General features: G+C 39.6%; 1 protein-coding gene across 1 annotated transcript in view; it reads left to right on the top strand.

The window, feature by feature from the left end:
* Positions 1-16,892, top strand: part of trdn (triadin) — a 433,668-nt gene that overhangs the window by 320,141 nt on the left and 96,635 nt on the right. The window contains exons 37-42 of the mRNA XM_059645698.1: positions 547-567; positions 1,684-1,704; positions 10,298-10,342; positions 11,900-11,917; positions 13,551-13,595; positions 15,100-15,144. Coding sequence (XP_059501681.1) covers positions 547-567; positions 1,684-1,704; positions 10,298-10,342; positions 11,900-11,917; positions 13,551-13,595; positions 15,100-15,144 — 195 coding nt within the window. The remainder of the gene's footprint in view (positions 1-546; positions 568-1,683; positions 1,705-10,297; positions 10,343-11,899; positions 11,918-13,550; positions 13,596-15,099; positions 15,145-16,892) is intronic.

Below are 16,892 nucleotides of genomic sequence, written 5' to 3'. Positions count from 1 at the left end.
TAATTGAGGGCCTTTAGAGCAGTATCTATGCATTGGATAAGCTTTCAAGACTGGATGCTTTTGAATTTCAGGTCATTAATACATGAGCGTGACAACTGCTGATTGACTTACTGATTCAGACTATTTTCTGCACTGACAGAAACAAAGATTGGAATTAAGTTCAACAGTGGCAAGTCTGTCTTTAAATACCCGTTCAAATGCAGTGGAGAATTGGCAGAATCAAAATTAGCATAATCTCTATGGAGGTATTATTAGGTTCTCATCAGACACATTAAACACATGAACAGGCAGAGAATGGAGGTATATGGACCATGTGCAGGCAGATGGGGTTAGTTTAAAGCATTTGGCCAAACCATCTGTAGTTGAGGAACACCTCCATGAACACCAAAACACTTGCCAACCTTTAGCAAGCAAAGGAGAAGCAAATTGATTGATGTTACTGTTACTAATCATTTTTGAAAAACAATAGTTCAGCAAGAGTAAAGAACTTTTTTTTCAATAATATATACCTTGTTATCTAAGATTTTAACCTTTTTTCTTAAACAGCTGAAAAGCTCAAAGTAACAAGTGAGTGATATTCATGAAAAATTATTCTTGTTCCATTTTTGAGATTCGAGCTTTCATTTTCTGTTTGTAAAGCTATTCTTAGAAATAGTTTGAGCCTCTGGCATATACAAAGTAAAGCTTTCTATTTACTGATGTTCAAATGTTCTGATAACTTTACTATTTCGTTTGATTTGAACCAAATTTAGTGTCTTAGATATAATATTAGAGATAATGAAGAGAAAGTTGATTGCTGAATTTCTGCAGTAGTCAGTTTGAGTAAATAAAATTTAGTGATTCCAGCATCTTGTGCTTTGTGTTATAGTTTACTGCTTCTGAAATTAGTTCCATTGACTGGATGACCAGTTTGCAATATACAGTAATGCCAACAGGATGAGTTAAATTCCTGCATTTTCCTCTTGCCTGAGGTGTGATGACTTTTTAGATAAATTTACCACCAGTTGTGTCTCTCTAATGAGAGCAGACTATGGTCTGATCAGAGTATGATGATTTTATTGCCCTATATATGGATTCTTAAATTTCCAGATTATATTAGAAGGAATGGTAATATCGATCAGTAATTTAGAAGATGCCTCCCATTAAATGTATTAGATACAGCACTAGAACTGAAAAGAGAAATAATATACTGCAGTAGTAAGTCTAGCTTTACACATGGTGGAGACAAATGAGATATTTTCACTTTGACTTCCTATTTCTAATTACTTCAACTGCATAACTCCTACGAGTTTTAGAAATCAAAGTGTGGAACTTTTAAAAATGAGTTAAATGTTTTATTTGGTGGAATTTTAGAAGAATGAAATAAACGGTACAGGATGCTGACCTGGATCTTAGGAGCAGAACTATCCTGAATATGAAGCACAACTTTCTGCCATCAAGTTTAGGAAGGAATGTGTAGTGTTGAAAGACATGCTCACAAATATGCAGTGATTGCATGATATCATGAATCTCTTCTTCAGCAACATACCTGCAGCCAATCTTTACCCATCAAGGGAGGGGCAAATTGATTGATATAGTTGCTGATCATTTTTGAAAAATGAATGGTTCACTATGAGTAAAGAACATTTTTTCAATAAAATTTATCTGGTTATCTAAGATTTGTACTATTTTTTTCCTAAACAGTTGAAAAGCCTAAAGTAACAAGTGAGTTATTTTTGTGAAATATTCATTCTTGTTTCATTTGAGATTTGAGCTTTCATTCTTTGTAAAGCTGTTCATTGAAATGGCTTGAGCTGCTGGCATGTACAAAGTAAAACTCTGAATGAATTTTCTGTTTACAGATGTTCAAATGTTCTGATAACTTTACTATTTGGTTTGATTTGAATCAACTTGTGTCTTAGACTTTTTACAGCACAGATAATGTAAGCTGCTTGTATATACCATACCAAAACAAAAGTGCATGGAAGGATCGAGGCCCGAAACGTCAGCTTTTGTGCTCCTGAGATGCTGCTTGGCCTGCTGTGTTCATCCAGGTCCTCACTTTGTTATCAAAAGTGCATGGGTTTTGTGTTTACAACTGTTTGAAAGTTCCGATAATGTTTAGTTCTTCTTAAACTTAATCTTCTCTTTACATTTATGCAACGTCAGAGTAAACTGACAATGATGCTGTGGCACAAACGGAGACCCTTCAGCCCATCCAGTCTGTTCTGTCTCTGCAGCAGCAAATTACCTAAGGCCACTTATCCAGCTTCCCACATTAATCTTGCATGTTCTCCGAGCAGCACAGTGACTCAATGGTTAGCACTGCTTCCTCACAGCACCAAGGAGCCAGGTTCAATTCCTTTGGAGAGTGTCTGTGTGGAGTTTGCACATTCTGCATCTGCGTGGGTTTCCTCTGGATGCTCCAGTTTTCTTCCACAGTCCAAAGGTGTGCAGTTTGGGTGGATTGGCCATGGTAAAATGCAGGCTAGGTCAATTAGGCATGGCAAATGCAGTGTTACAGGGATAGGAAGGGTGGGTATAGGTGTGGACTCAATGGGATGGATGGTCTGTTTCCACACTGTTGGGATTCTGCGATTTCTGCTGAGATAATAATCCCATTCCTTCTGGAATGTCTACATTGAATCAGCCTCCACCACTTTGTGTCACTATCTCTTCTTTTTTCCAAGCACTTTAAATTTGTACACTTTTGTCATCAATCCTTCCATCATTGGGAACAGTTTCTCCCTACTTGCTCTGTCCAGGCCCTACATGATTTTGAATGCCTTTTTACAATCTCCTCACTACCTTCTCTCATCCAAGAAAACAGCTCCATCTTCTTTAATCTCTCTTTAAAACTGACCACTGGAACCATTTTTTGTAATGCTTTTCAGCAATCTGTCTCGTGTTTTGCAGTCTTCCTTACATGCAGCACCCAAAACTGAATATAATACTCAGTTAACTACTAACTGGTGCTTTCTTTTTACAAGTTTAAGATCATTTCCTCGCTTTTATCCCCTATGCTTCTATTAATAAAGCTTAGGACATTATACACTTCATTAACCACTCTCCAAACCTGTCCTGCCACTTTTAATGCTGTAAGCATATATAGACCCGAACCCCATTGTTTCTTCACCTCTTTAAAATCGTACCCTGTATTTTATAATGTCGCTTCAAATTCTTCTGATCAAAGTTGATCACTTCTTACTTCTCCTTCCTACGGTTCACAATACATCCACATTTTGAATCATCTGGAAGCATGGAATGATGGTTTGTATACCATGGTCAGGCCATTAATATATATCAACAAGAACATAGGTCTTAATATGTTCCTCAAGGGAACTTGATTACATACCTTCCTGCAGACTAAAAAGCATTTATTAACCACTGCTTTTTGTTTCCTTTAACTCAACAATTCTTGTTTGCATCAGAGATAATGGGAACTGCAGATGCTGGAGATTCCAATCTAATAAAATGTGAGGCTGGACGAACACAGCAGGCCAAGCAGCATCTCAGGAGCACAAAAGCTTTTGTGCTCCTGAGATGCTGCTTGGCCTGCTGTGTTCGTCCAGCCTCACATTTTATTAGCTTTAATTCTTGTTTGCATGTTGATGCTCCTCCTTTTACTTCAAGGGCGACAAGATTGTCCATATCATACATTGTGTGACACTTCATTAAATGCCCTCTTGAGATCCAATTTTATCCCATCAATGGCATTACCCTCACTGATACCACTGCAGAATCTCAACAAACAGATAAAGCCAAAAAAAATGCACATTATACTGGAAATCTGACATTAAAGCAGAAAATTTTGGAGAAGCTCAGCAGATCTAGCAGCATCTGTGGAGAGAGAAACAGTGGTAATAACATGGCGAAGTACAATAAGTCAAAGAGTCATGGAGATATACAGCATGGGAACAGGCCCTTCAGCCCGACTAGTCTATGCCACCCAGATTTCACAACTAAATTAATCCCATTTGCTTGCATTTGGCCCATATCCATCAATACCCAACCCATCCATGTACTTGTCCAAATGTTTCTTACATCACTAAGTTTTACTTGCCTCCACAACTACTTCTGGCAACCCATTGCAGACACTCACCATTCCTCTGTATGAAAAAAAATGCCCCTCTGGACCTTTTTGTACCTCTCCCCTTTCACCTTGAACCTATGCCATTTATTTTTAGACTCCCCTACCATGAGGAAAAGCTGTTGGCTTTCTACCTTATTTATGCCCCTCATGATTTTACAGACCTCTATAAGGTTAACGCTCAGTCTCCTACACTTCAGCAAAAAAAAACCAAGGTCTATCCAACCTCTCCTTTATAACACAAACATTCCAGTCCAAGTAACATCCCAGTAAATCTTTTCTGTGTTTACTCATATCCTTTTTAATAGTAGGGTGACCAGAACTGCATACAGCACTCCAAATGTCTCCTTACCAATATCTTGTACGCCTGAAACAAGACATCCCAGCTTCTATACTCAATGCTCTGACCAATGAAAGCGAGCATACTGAAAGCTGCCTTCACCATCCTGTCTACCTGTGATTCCATGTTTAACGAGCTATGGACCTTTGCTCTTTGTTTCATAACACTCCCCAGGGCCCTAGCATTGAATGTGTAAATCCTGCCTGAATTCGACCTACCAACATTTACATTTATCTAAGTCAAGCTCCATCTCCAACTCTTCAGCCACTGGCCCAGTTGATCAAGGTCTCGCTGTATTCCCAAATAACCTTCTTCATTGTCCACTACGCCATCAATCTTGATATCATCCACAAGCTTACTAACCATACTTCCTCAATTCTCAGCTAAATCATTTGTATCAGTGAACAACAGTGGACCCGGCACAAATCCATGTGGTACACCATTGGTCACAGGCCTGCAGTTTGAAAAATAACCCGCCACCACCACTGATTTCAACCTTCAAGCAATTTTGTATCCAATTGGATAGCCCTGCCTGGATCCATTGAGATTAAACCTCACCCAACAACCCACCATGCAATACCTTGTAAAAGGCCTTGCTAAAGTCCAACATCTATCACACTGCCTTCATCTACTTTCTTGGTCACCCCTTTGAAAACCCAAATTCATGAGATACGATTTCTGACACACAAAGCTTGCAGGCTATCCCAAATGAGTCCTTGCCTCTCCAAATGCCTATAGATCCTGTTTGTCATTATCCCCTGTAATAACTTACCCACCACAAATGTTAGACTCACTGGCCCCTAGCTCCCAGGCATTTCCCTGCAGCCTTTCTTAACTAAAGGCACAACATTAGTACCCTCCAATCTTCGGACACTTCGCCCATGGCTGTCGATGATACAAATATCTCGGCTAAGGACCCGACAATTACCTTCCTAACCTCCCACAGAGTTCAGCGATATACTTCAACAGGTCCCAGGGGTTTATTCACCTTAACGCATTGTAAGAATTCTGGACACTCCTCTTCTGTAATGTGGACTCTTTTTAAGACATCCCTATTTATTTCCCCAAGTTCTCTAGCATCCATGCCTTCCTTTATGGTAAATACTGACAAGAAATATTCATTTAGGATCTCACTCATCTCTGTGGCTCTGCACGTAGATGATCTTGTTGATCTTTAAGAGGCCCTTGTCTCTCCCTAGTTACTCTTATGCACTTCATGTGCTTGTAGAATCCTTTTGCATTCCCCTTTACCTTATCTGCCAAAGCCATCTCATGTCCCCTTTTAGTCCTCCTGATTTCTCTCATGTGTACTCTGACTCCTTCTAAACTCATTTAAGAAATTCACTTGATCCCAGCTGCCTATGTAGGTCATATGTCTCCTTCATTTTCTTGACCAGGGCCTCTATAACCCAAGTCACCCAGGGTTCCCTACTCTTTCCATCTGTATCTTTCACTCTAACTGGAAGACACTGGACCTGAATCCTCATTAACTCACTTTTGAAAGCCTCCCACTTACCAGAAGCCCCTTTGCTGCAAACAGCCTCATTAAATCAATTTTTGAAATTTCCCATCTAAGACCATTAAAATTGTCCTTGTCCCAATTTAGAACTAACTTGATGACTAGACCGATCCTTTTCTATAGCTATTTTAAAACTAATAGGATTATGGTCACTGGTTGCAAAGTGCTCCTCCACAAACGATTCTCACTTGCTTTGCCTATTTCCCAAGAAGTGGTCAAGTTTTGCCCATTGTCTAGTAGGCCCATCTACATATTGCATAAGAAATCCTTCCTGCATACACTACTATTACAATTCATATTCTTGGAGCTATCTGTAATCTCCCACAGACTTTTGGGGTTCCCAATAGTACAATGCTGTCAAAGTGATCTCCCCTTTTTTATTTCTCATTCTACCCATGTAGACTCAATGGAAGAACTCTTAAGAACATCCTTCGTCAGTACTGCCGTAATGTTCTCTCTGATTAAAAACAGTCACCCTCCTCTCTTGTCTACCCTTCTATCCTTCCTACAGGGTCAATATCCAGAAACTTGAGCTGCCAGTCCTGTCTCTCTCTCAGCTACATTTCTGTGATAGCTATAATATTTCAGTCCCATGTACCCAACCATGTCCTGAGTTCATTTGTTTTACCTGTTAGGCCTCTTACATTGAAATGAAATAACCCAGACTTTGCTTGCTTCCTGCCTTGCCCTTGCCTGCCTTGTCAAGGATGACTGACACTGCTTTAACTGCATAAACTTGATCTCTTTAGCTGCTGTGCTGTCCTTTTCTTTGAACCTTCTGTTCTTAGTCTTCCTGCTTCTTTAGATCCCACGCCCCTGCCAGAATAGTTTAAACCCTCCTGCGTGGCTCTAGCAAATCTCCCCAACAGGATATTGGTCACCCTGCAGTTCAGGCACAACTCATCCCTCTTGTACTGGTCACCTCTGCCCCAGAAGAGATCCCAATGATCCAAGACTCTGAATCCCTGCCTCAGCACCAACTCTCAAGCCACACATTCAACTGCTAAATTCTCCTGTTCTTACTGTCACTAACACGTGCGTCCAAAACTAGTTCAGAAATAAATACACTCAAGATCATGCATTTTAACCTTCTGCCTAACTCCCTGTAGTCACTCATCAGGATCTCATCCCTTTTCCTACTAATGCCATTGTTGTACAATTTGGTCCCAACCTCTGGCTGCTCACCCTACCTCTTAAGAATTTCATGGAACTGCTGAAAGATGGCCTCGATCCTGGCACCAGGGAGGCAAAACACCTTCCTGCAGTCTCAGTTGCAGCAACAGAAATATCTGTCTGTGCCCCTGACTAGCAAATCCCTTACTACTGATGCTCACCTGGACTTTTGCCCAACCATGGTCTACAGCACAGCCAGTAATGATGCCACAGACCTGGCTGCTGCTGTTGTACTCCGCTGAGAGGGGAATAGCCACAGGATCTCCTGTACTGCCTGCCTGCCTATCCTGGCAGTCACCTAGCTGCCTGACTGAACCTGTGGTTTGACCACAAATCGGTAATGAGTGTCTATCGCACTCTCTTTCCCCCTGAATGCCTCTGATGGTCCAACTGCTGTTCCATCTGAACCATGCAGTCAGTGAGGAGCTGCAGCCAGTCACAATTCCTGTGGACATAGTCATCAGGGACATTGGACTGCTCCCTGATCTCCCACATCTGCCAGGAGGAGCGTATCACTGCACTATCTGCCATCTCTGACACTTCACAGTAAGACAAAGAACAGAATCTGCCCATGCTCTTGCCAATCACTGTCCTCAACAAAGCCCACTCTTAAACTTCCAGCAGCCCTTCTCATGTTAGCCATTCCAGTAGAGCTTATCTCCCATTTATTTGATCCTGGGCAGTTGCTCATGATTGAACCAGTTGAACTGAGATTGAACCTCCTCAGTTGGTGAAGAATAGGTGCTAATGTGGAACAGTTTCTTTATCCAGCAATGTCTGGTATTCTAACTTGATGCACCTCAATCGTCTTTTCTACTTCTAGATGCTGGTACCTACACCCCCGAGAGTTCCATATATGTCCTCCCTATGCACCAGTTAGTCTCCCCAGCAGACTATCGGTTCCACTTCCGTTAAGGTGCAATCTGTCCCTTTTGAGTAGGTGCCATTTAGCGCATCACTAATCCCAAAGCAGCCATGCAATGACCCTCACTATTTTTCTATTTTTATTCTCACTAGAATACTTAATTGGAAGTCACACATTTTAAGTTCATCTCTTGCTCAAAACTACAACAGGACCTTTATGCTTGAACCCTCAATGTTGTAAATACCATCTGTAACAAATAATTTTTTTCCATTTAACATCTTCTGAACCACCTCTACAACATTCTTTACCTTGTCACCAGGAACACAGCACAGCACATCATGTAGGACTGACAATGATGTTTATTGGAATTCCTACCTGCCCCTTGTTTGTGGAATCACTTGTAACAACCATATTTCTACACTTTGTTGTTCCTATCTGTACAGTATATTGGCTGTTGGTGTCACGATCCAAACAACACTGTTTCAAGGATCGTCACTCCCAATGGTATTCAATACTAAATGTCTGTTTGAGAATGGTACACACACTAATGTTTCCTGTAATTCCTGCCTCTTCATATGCTTTCTGAAGGCCACCCACCTACTATCTGGAATGCGTCCTGCCTGTAGGGTGATCACTTCATGGAATGTATGATCCAAGAAACTCTCATCCTTCCTAATGATCCACTGTGGTTTCAGCTATCCCTGAAATGACATCTTGAGCTCAAGCTGCTGGAGACACTTCTGGCATGAATGAAATGCCCTGAAGTCCCCACATGGTGCAGGAAATGCATGTATTTTGATTGCAGATGTTCACTCGTGATTTGTTTTTAATTAACACTTTTGCTAGTGTGCTGTAATATGTCCCCTTAGTTGGCATGTTTAAAGAGGAATACCCTTCCATATACCTTCTCTGCTTTTATCTCCTCAGCTGGCACAATAGTCCAATATCCCCAATTTGTTCTTATATGCAAAGGTCTATGACGTTGTGCCTTTCAGAGATTTGAATGTTGTTTCAATGAAATGAAAACAGTTGGTTTGTGTGCCTGTTTTCGGTGCATTTGTAAATCATTGTAGAGATAAATAAGTCAAAATCAGGCTCTTGTTGCAACATGGTGATGATATTAATTAGGTGCTGATTTAGTTTGCATGATTTTTGATTAGGCTGTAATCTGGATGTTTCTGCACAAGTGACATATTGGTGCAAAATAATCTATAGTCTAGCCGGCAGGGAATAGATTCTTCAGCAAGGTTTCTCTAGCTGAATTCGTATCTTGCAACAGTTCTCTGTAACACTCACAATTAATCATGTGTGTCAGAAGGAGTACAATTCTGTTTCTTTCCAGTAGAAAGAATTGTTGAAAGGGTTGTCAAATGCTGATTGCTGGTTCTGAGAAATCATTGCACCTCACAAATTTATTTTGGCTCACATGATTTATGGTTCAGAGTAAATAGAAATCAAAGGTCAGTAATCCCTCAACCTCACAAACCTAGGAAACTGAATGTTCTCTGCTAGCTCCAGAAAAGTAGGCATTTCTCTTTTTTGTGTGAATATTTCTTCCCAAGTGGAACAGGTTATGATTAGCGTCAGGCGATCTAGGACACCCTCCGTTATGGAAAAAATATCCCCACATTCCCAGTTTGCAGACATATTTAGATTATATTGTTTCAGATATTTACCTGCCATAATCACAGCTTTTCGCGCAGGTACAATTTTTGTCAAAAGTGCCCTTTTCGTTAATGGTAAGCTGTAGCCTTGTAATACCTGCACTGTCATCATAGTTCCTCCACCAGTAAAACTGCACTGATCCCTGGGCTGTCTACATACATTTTTTCATAAGTTTGTAAAATAAATCAAGATACATTTTCCTTTCAATCGGCTGGTCTACACTTTGAGCTGAGAAGTAGCAACATTCTTTGTAGAGGGGTGAGGAACTGATGGTGGTCAGGTGATCAATGTGGTAGAGGATGAGTGTGTCAACCTGTTTTTCTCATCAGCCTGTTCAGAGATGTTATTACACACTTAGGGAGCAGGTGAATCTTGAATATAGGCCTCCTAGTCGAGGAGTAGGGACACCAACACTGTACCACAAGAGGGCCCCCAATGAGTGCCCTAAGGCTATTGAGTTTTAAATGTTTTCACTTGACTCCTCACGGGTCCTATTTCTTAGCATCTCACCCTTCATGGGCTGCCAGTTGAAAATTTTACAGCCAATAAAAGAAACAGGAAATAGGTTATCGCTGTGGTCAACATTAATATATTTTTGTGCAATATGATTATTGTACATTGTTTGTTACTCTTAAAAGCTAATTTGAATGTTCACTATGTGTTTAGAGCCAGAAAGTATGAAGCAAATGAAAGAAAAATCGACAGAGCAAGGTAACACAAGTTCACTCCGTAGAAATCGTGATTATCTTTATCTGTTTTTGACATCATATCTCCCCTACCTGCCAACGCTAAAAGTTCAAAACCATTTGTGAACCTCTGGGGCTGGGTTGGTTATCAAGTCTTGCAAGCTGGATTTCCCCAGTCTTCTGGGAACAGGCTGGAAAGTGGGCATGTCTGTACAATAGTGAGCGAAAGCAGAAAGTGAAGATTCCATAAGCTTTCAGCTCTCCTAGCGTTCTGCTAGTGGAAGGGAAGGTAGAGGATGGCCGATTGAGGGCCTCTTCTCTCATTTGTTAGCATTTTGTGGTTGAGTAGATTTATAGCTCGGGTTGCGGATGCTGTGGCTGGTTCACTCGCCGAGTGGCTCCCTCCTCCATGTGTGGAGACTGTGAACTTAGCAGGTGATGGACCTTCCTTAATCACACATTCTCAGCTCAAAGTGAGCCCACCCTCTGGTAGCATTGGCCACCATTGCAGGAAAACCCCAGCCTGTCCTCACCAAATCCTAGCCTCCACTGCTGGAACCTCCCTGATGAGCGTCTGCAACACTTTCACCACCTAACTCCTACTAAGTACAGCTTTAATCATTGTGTCTCCTTGGCTGGACAGTGGTCCCAGAACAGTTGACCACTCTTGATGTTACAACTGAGGCTGAGAAGCTCCAAATAAATGACAGTTTTTGTTGGGGAGGTGTGGGGATGTAAATGGCAGCTCCTACTTAAATGGTTAGAAGCTTCAGCTAGATGTCAGATGTTGGCAAACTGCTGGGAATCTCCCAAAACCCTTAGTCAGAGTCACTGTTGACCTTCCAACCCATCACTAGGGCTAGATATCACCATCTTGGTAAAATCCAGTCTCTGTTCATTCCTACTGTTAGGAATTGAATGAAAATGGAAATGATTTTAGTTTAAGCTAGCGTTTATTCACAGCATTTACTTGGTTAAAAAAAATCATTTGACAATTTCATAAAATTGAAAACCATGGCAAAGTATGATTACAATAATGAGCAAACAATAATCAGATCAAAATATAGCTAGTTTCCTCCTTAAATATTTTGAGAGCCAACATGTGTATTGATTAATTTGCAAAATTCACAAATGTTGGTTTCATCTGACGTACCACAAAGGGTGACAGGAAGATAACATACAGCATCAGCTGTGCTGTACATATTCTAACTTTGATAAATTATGCAAAATGGGTGACATTGGCACAGCCACACTTCTTTTTTTATTTATAGATTATATATCCTAATTTTTATTTTTATTAAAATCAGGAGCGTGAATAACAGAAGAGATGTTCAAGCGTTGCTTAATCGATGTTGCAAATGCCTAACACTCAACATCAGAATTATGACATTGAGCAACATCATGAATTTTATTTAAACAATGTCTCAAGGATTAAAAAAAAGGAGAGAACATTGTGTAATGCCAATACTTAATCATCATCAAGGACAAAAAGGCTCACTGTTAGTAAAAACAACTCTGGCAAACATCAATCATCCTTTTTTGACTCAGATTGCCATACTTTTTTTTCCCCTTAAAACTGCAGGAAAACCAAAAGTAACGAGTGAGTAACTTCAGTGCAAATTTTATTTTCTTGCTAGTTGCTCTAGAGTTGAATGTTAGAGCAGCAGTTTCACGCAAAGCAAACTAACCCTAAATTTGAAGTGAATTTCCTCTCTGGTATTTATATAATAAATGCTTAATGTGCAAAGTTTGTTGTTAACCACAGTTTTTAAAAAATATGCTTTTCTGCAACAGGCTCTTTTAACAATGATTTTTACAGACTCACAATTATAGACTATTTGACCTCTGTATCAATCTTCTTACCTCAGCACAATATAACAATGTTCCTGATAATTATTTTTGATAAAACATTTTGTCCTGTATTTATGAAAACAGTTTTTATGCATTTTCACTGTAATGAAATCAAAATTGTCAGCTGGCTTGGTGGCACATGTCATTGTGGAGATAGCTGATGGTTAAAAGGAGACCTCATTATGACTACTGCGTAAATACTGTGAGCAACTTCTGGATGCCTGGGACAGAGGAGGGTGAAAAGCATACAGGAGCAAATTAATAACGATTATTAAGTCAAAACTATATACAGAATCATGGCAAAAGTGGGTTCATGATATCACTGATGCAGACTACTTGAATTTCAAGAAATCCGTACACTGCAGCTACCAACAGTATCATAATGATGGGTTAATCACATTCTCTTCTAAGTTGCATATACTTTGAGTAAATGCCATTTTTCAATTTTCTCCTTCAGAAAATTGCCTCAAGATGAATATTCTGTCCTGGCCTTGAGAAATCAGACTCTTAAGTCATTTTCTATTATTTTAAGACAACTGTGAAGTTATTTGTTGATGTGACAAACAATGTGCACTTCACCATGCATACTAAAATGTCCAGGCAAAAAGTGGCCCATATTTTCCATTTTAATTGTATCCCAGAGTTAAAGAAAATATACCAAGGGCAATATTTCTGTTTTTTTCAATCTACCTCATTTAGCACATCCTCTGTTTTACGTTATGTGAGAAACTTGATTCTTTTATCCATAACTTCTGTTTGTCATCTGCTTTATCATGACTGTCTTCTCCCAAAACAGCTAATTTCTCTTGTTATACGTCCTGCATTTGGACCACCAAAGTTCCATCAATCAAATAAATGTTCCCACTTGACTGCTTCCAGGCGCCTTTTGATTGCACATGGTTTTTGCTTTTTTTCCTGTATTTGGCAGTATTGATCTCTGCAAGTTCAACTTTATTGCAATGAAAATTTTTCTTCAAGGCATGCTTTATGTGTTACCAAGACTTCTTGAATGTAATTTTTACTTCTAGGAAATGGATTAAATTGAGATTGAAGCTGACAGAGGGGAATGAGGTTCCTGGTTTCGCACATCCGGTGATACCGGTCTTCGTCCTTTTATCTGCTCATAAATTTACTGTGTGTAAAAGCAGGAGTGTCTGTGAGAGATTGGCTCCGGCTCTGATTTTACTTTTTTGCAGTCAATATTTGTACAATCCATATTATAGTGGAACAAAAAAAGTCAAGTTTTTTTTATTATTTGTTGAATGCTTACATTTAACTGTACATTGTACAAGAGCTATGATACTTCAAGATCAATAACTGGTCAATAACAATTAAGGGATAATTAATATTGAATATAATTTCTTTGTGTACCAAATATTTAGAAACAGAAACCATGAAAGAAAAGGAACAAAAGCCTGCAAAAAAAGGTAACGCAGAGGTTCAACCAGTGCATTATTAAAATTTTAATCCTGACATTGTAGCTTTCCTTTCTTCCATTGCCAAATGGCAACAAATTCCAGTGATTCTCTAGAGATGCATGGGGTTAGTAAATCAAACACTCTGCGCTCCAAGTTTCCCCAACTCTTGATAATGGAATGGAAAATGAAGACAAATTGAGGCAAAAACTGCACAGAATCGGATTGTAAAATTTTATTTGAGAATTTTGTTACTCTGAAAGTAGTATCAAGGCTACTCTCAAGAATCATTGAATGACTACTGTGTGGAAACAGGCATTTAGCCCAATACCGACCCTCCTAAGAGCATCCCTGTAGCCATGGGAAATGCAGGGTTAACCCAACTACACAACCGTGAACACTATGGGCAATTCAACATGGCCAATCCACCTAACATGCCCGTCTTTGAACTGTGGGAGCAAACCCGAGCACCCAGCCAAAACCTCCACAGAAATGGGAAGAATGTGCAAACTCTACACAAACAGTCATCCTAGGGATGAATTGAACCCTTGTCCCTGGCACTTTGAGTAGCAGTGCTACCCACTGAACCCTTTCTCTTTTCTGAGAAAAACAGTTCAAACTTCTCTAATTTATCTTCTGACTTGAAGTTTCTCATCCCTGGAACCATTCTTGTAAAACTCTTCTGTGCTCTCTCCATTGTGTTTACATTCTTCCTAAAGTGTGGAATTCATAACTATTCACGACACGGCAGGCAAAGTGTAGTCCTGTATCTGTGTTAAATACATTCAGCGCAATCTCCCTGCCCTTTGTCAATTCTGTGCCTGTATTGATGAAAATTTGTATAATATGTTTTTCTGTCACTTTTAATGATTTATGTACGTATATACTTCAAATTCTGTTCCAACACACGCTTTAAAATAGTATCTTTATTCAACTTTGTGCTGTCTGTCTGTACTCTTTGTACAAAAATGTATCTCCTCATATTTCTCTGCGTTGAACTTCATTTGTCACCTATCCACTATTCAGCCAATGTGTTAAAAGTTTTTTTGAAGTTCTACAATGTCCTCCAACCAGTTTACAATTTTTTCAACTTTTGTGTCATTCACAAACTTGGAAAATGTCCCCCTGTAAGTCAAGATCAAGAGAGCCAGTGCAAACACAGTGGGCCACATGGCCTCCTTGTGCACCAAAACAATCCTGTGATTCTGTGATCCATACATCCTTGTCCACAATTGAATGACAAATATGGTTTGTACATAGGAACAGGACATGATGGTGGTTCAATTTTTAATTTAAAGTGGCATAGGGCTAAATATTTTTAACTGTATTTTCTTTGCCTAGATTCTAACTTCCATGAAAGTAACAGTGGGTGGATGGGATTAGCAGCCTTAATAAAGAAGTAGTAATCTTATTGTCTATTGTATGTGTACAGTTGATGTTGAAATATTAGGCTACTATTTATAGTTATAATTATAGTTAATATTGAATCTAATTAAATTGCTCATTTAACTTATAGAGGCAGAAACTGTGAAGAAAATGAAACCAAAATCCACAGAGAAAGGTAATGTAGAAACTAAATCAATGGAATATTTCAAATATTTTAATCATGCAAATCTCCTTTATTCCAGTGCTAAATATATTAAGCTACCAATCAGTGCCTGGAGATGGATAATTAATCATGTGTGGCAACCCACAATTTGTTTATTTCTCTTGATGATGGGGGTGGATGGTGTAATGGCAATGTCACTGGATTGAGAATCCAGAACCTCACATTAACAGTCCAGGGATGTGACTTGGAATCTCACCACAACAGATTTGATTTCAATAAAATTCTGGAGAGAAAAGCTAGCCTAGCGGTGACCAAGTATGTGATTGTTGTCAAGACAATCAGTCGTCTTTTTAATGGGCAAAGAACCATTTGGTTCACTAATGTCCTTTTAAGGAAGTAAGTTCAAACCCATAGCAATGCTGTTGAATCCTAAGTGCTAGCTGAGTAACTAGGAATGAGCAATTAATGCTGGCCTAGCCAGTGATATCCACATCCCGTCAGTGAACAAAACAAAAGTTAGACTAGTTAAACCAGTTGAAATGGTTCCAGCTGATGTTAATATTAAACAGTCAATCCCAAAATTGAAACCACGCCGAGTGACCACTTTGCAGAACACCTATGCTGTGTCTGCAAAAATGACTAAGTATCCAGTTACCTGCCACTTCAATATAACAATGCGTTCCTGCAACAACATATCTGTGTTCCAATGAGTTTAAAGAATAAAATCTAATTTTCTGTTTGGGAACCCTGCAGCCTCCAGGACTCAACATCAAGCTCAATAACTATCCTTCCACATATTTTAACCACCCCATACCTGGTCCTGTTATGACATGGGTTGCTTTAGGCACAGTCATCCATTCCACTGTGTTCCTAAGCCCATGATCATATTATATGGGTTGCATTCAGCACAGCTTTTCCTCTCTCCTGGTCTGCTATCCGTAATCTCCTTGTTTCCCTAGCACTTTCTTATCTTTCTCTCTCTGTCTCTCTCTCTCTCTTTCTGCGCTCTGCCTTCACCTGAGTGCTGACCTCTCCTTTTCTCTGTCCATTACCCACCCACTCAACCTTGGCTTCAACATGAATACTACCTTTTCCCAGCTACTAACAGTCCTGATGAACAGTAACCAGGCTTGAAATGTTAACTCTACTTTCTTGCCACAGATGCTGGCAGGCCTGCTGAGTTTCTTCTGCAATTTCTGTTACTGTTTAAAATCCACAGCTTCTGCTGTTCTTTGCTTTATAAAACTGGCCTGTTAGGTCCTAACTTTTCTTTCTTTTAGACTGAAAAGTTCAGTTACTGAATGTTACTGGAGTCTGCTTATGCACTTTAACATTTAAAGAATAAACCATTCATTGATCAAGAAACACCATGAACCGCACTCATTTGAAAAGATTTAGGTGCAGATGTCAGAAAAATATTCAGTCTTATGCTACCCCTTTAATCTTAACAATACAATTTCAAAAACTTAAACCTCAGTGAAGATTCACTGCACTCTCTATGCTAGGACCCTTGGACAGGTTTAGTCCAGTTCAGCTACAACTGCTTTCTTCATGGTAAATTTCTATTCCTCATCTCTATGGACACATGAAACAAACTACAGGCTAAACTCACTGTAACTTTAAACCTGAGAGCACAAGTATGAGTTTCCTCAAATGAATTATCCAGCTGCCTGCTTCCAGCCTCTGGTGGTTCTACACAGACTGGCTGTCTTTCCCTGCATCACTGGACTTGTGTTGCTACCATCTTTTTGATAATACGC

This window comes from Stegostoma tigrinum, chromosome 4, assembly GCF_030684315.1.
Source record: "Stegostoma tigrinum isolate sSteTig4 chromosome 4, sSteTig4.hap1, whole genome shotgun sequence".
Lineage (NCBI taxonomy): Eukaryota > Metazoa > Chordata > Chondrichthyes > Orectolobiformes > Stegostomatidae > Stegostoma > Stegostoma tigrinum.
This window is presented reverse-complemented; position numbering and strand designations above follow the sequence as displayed.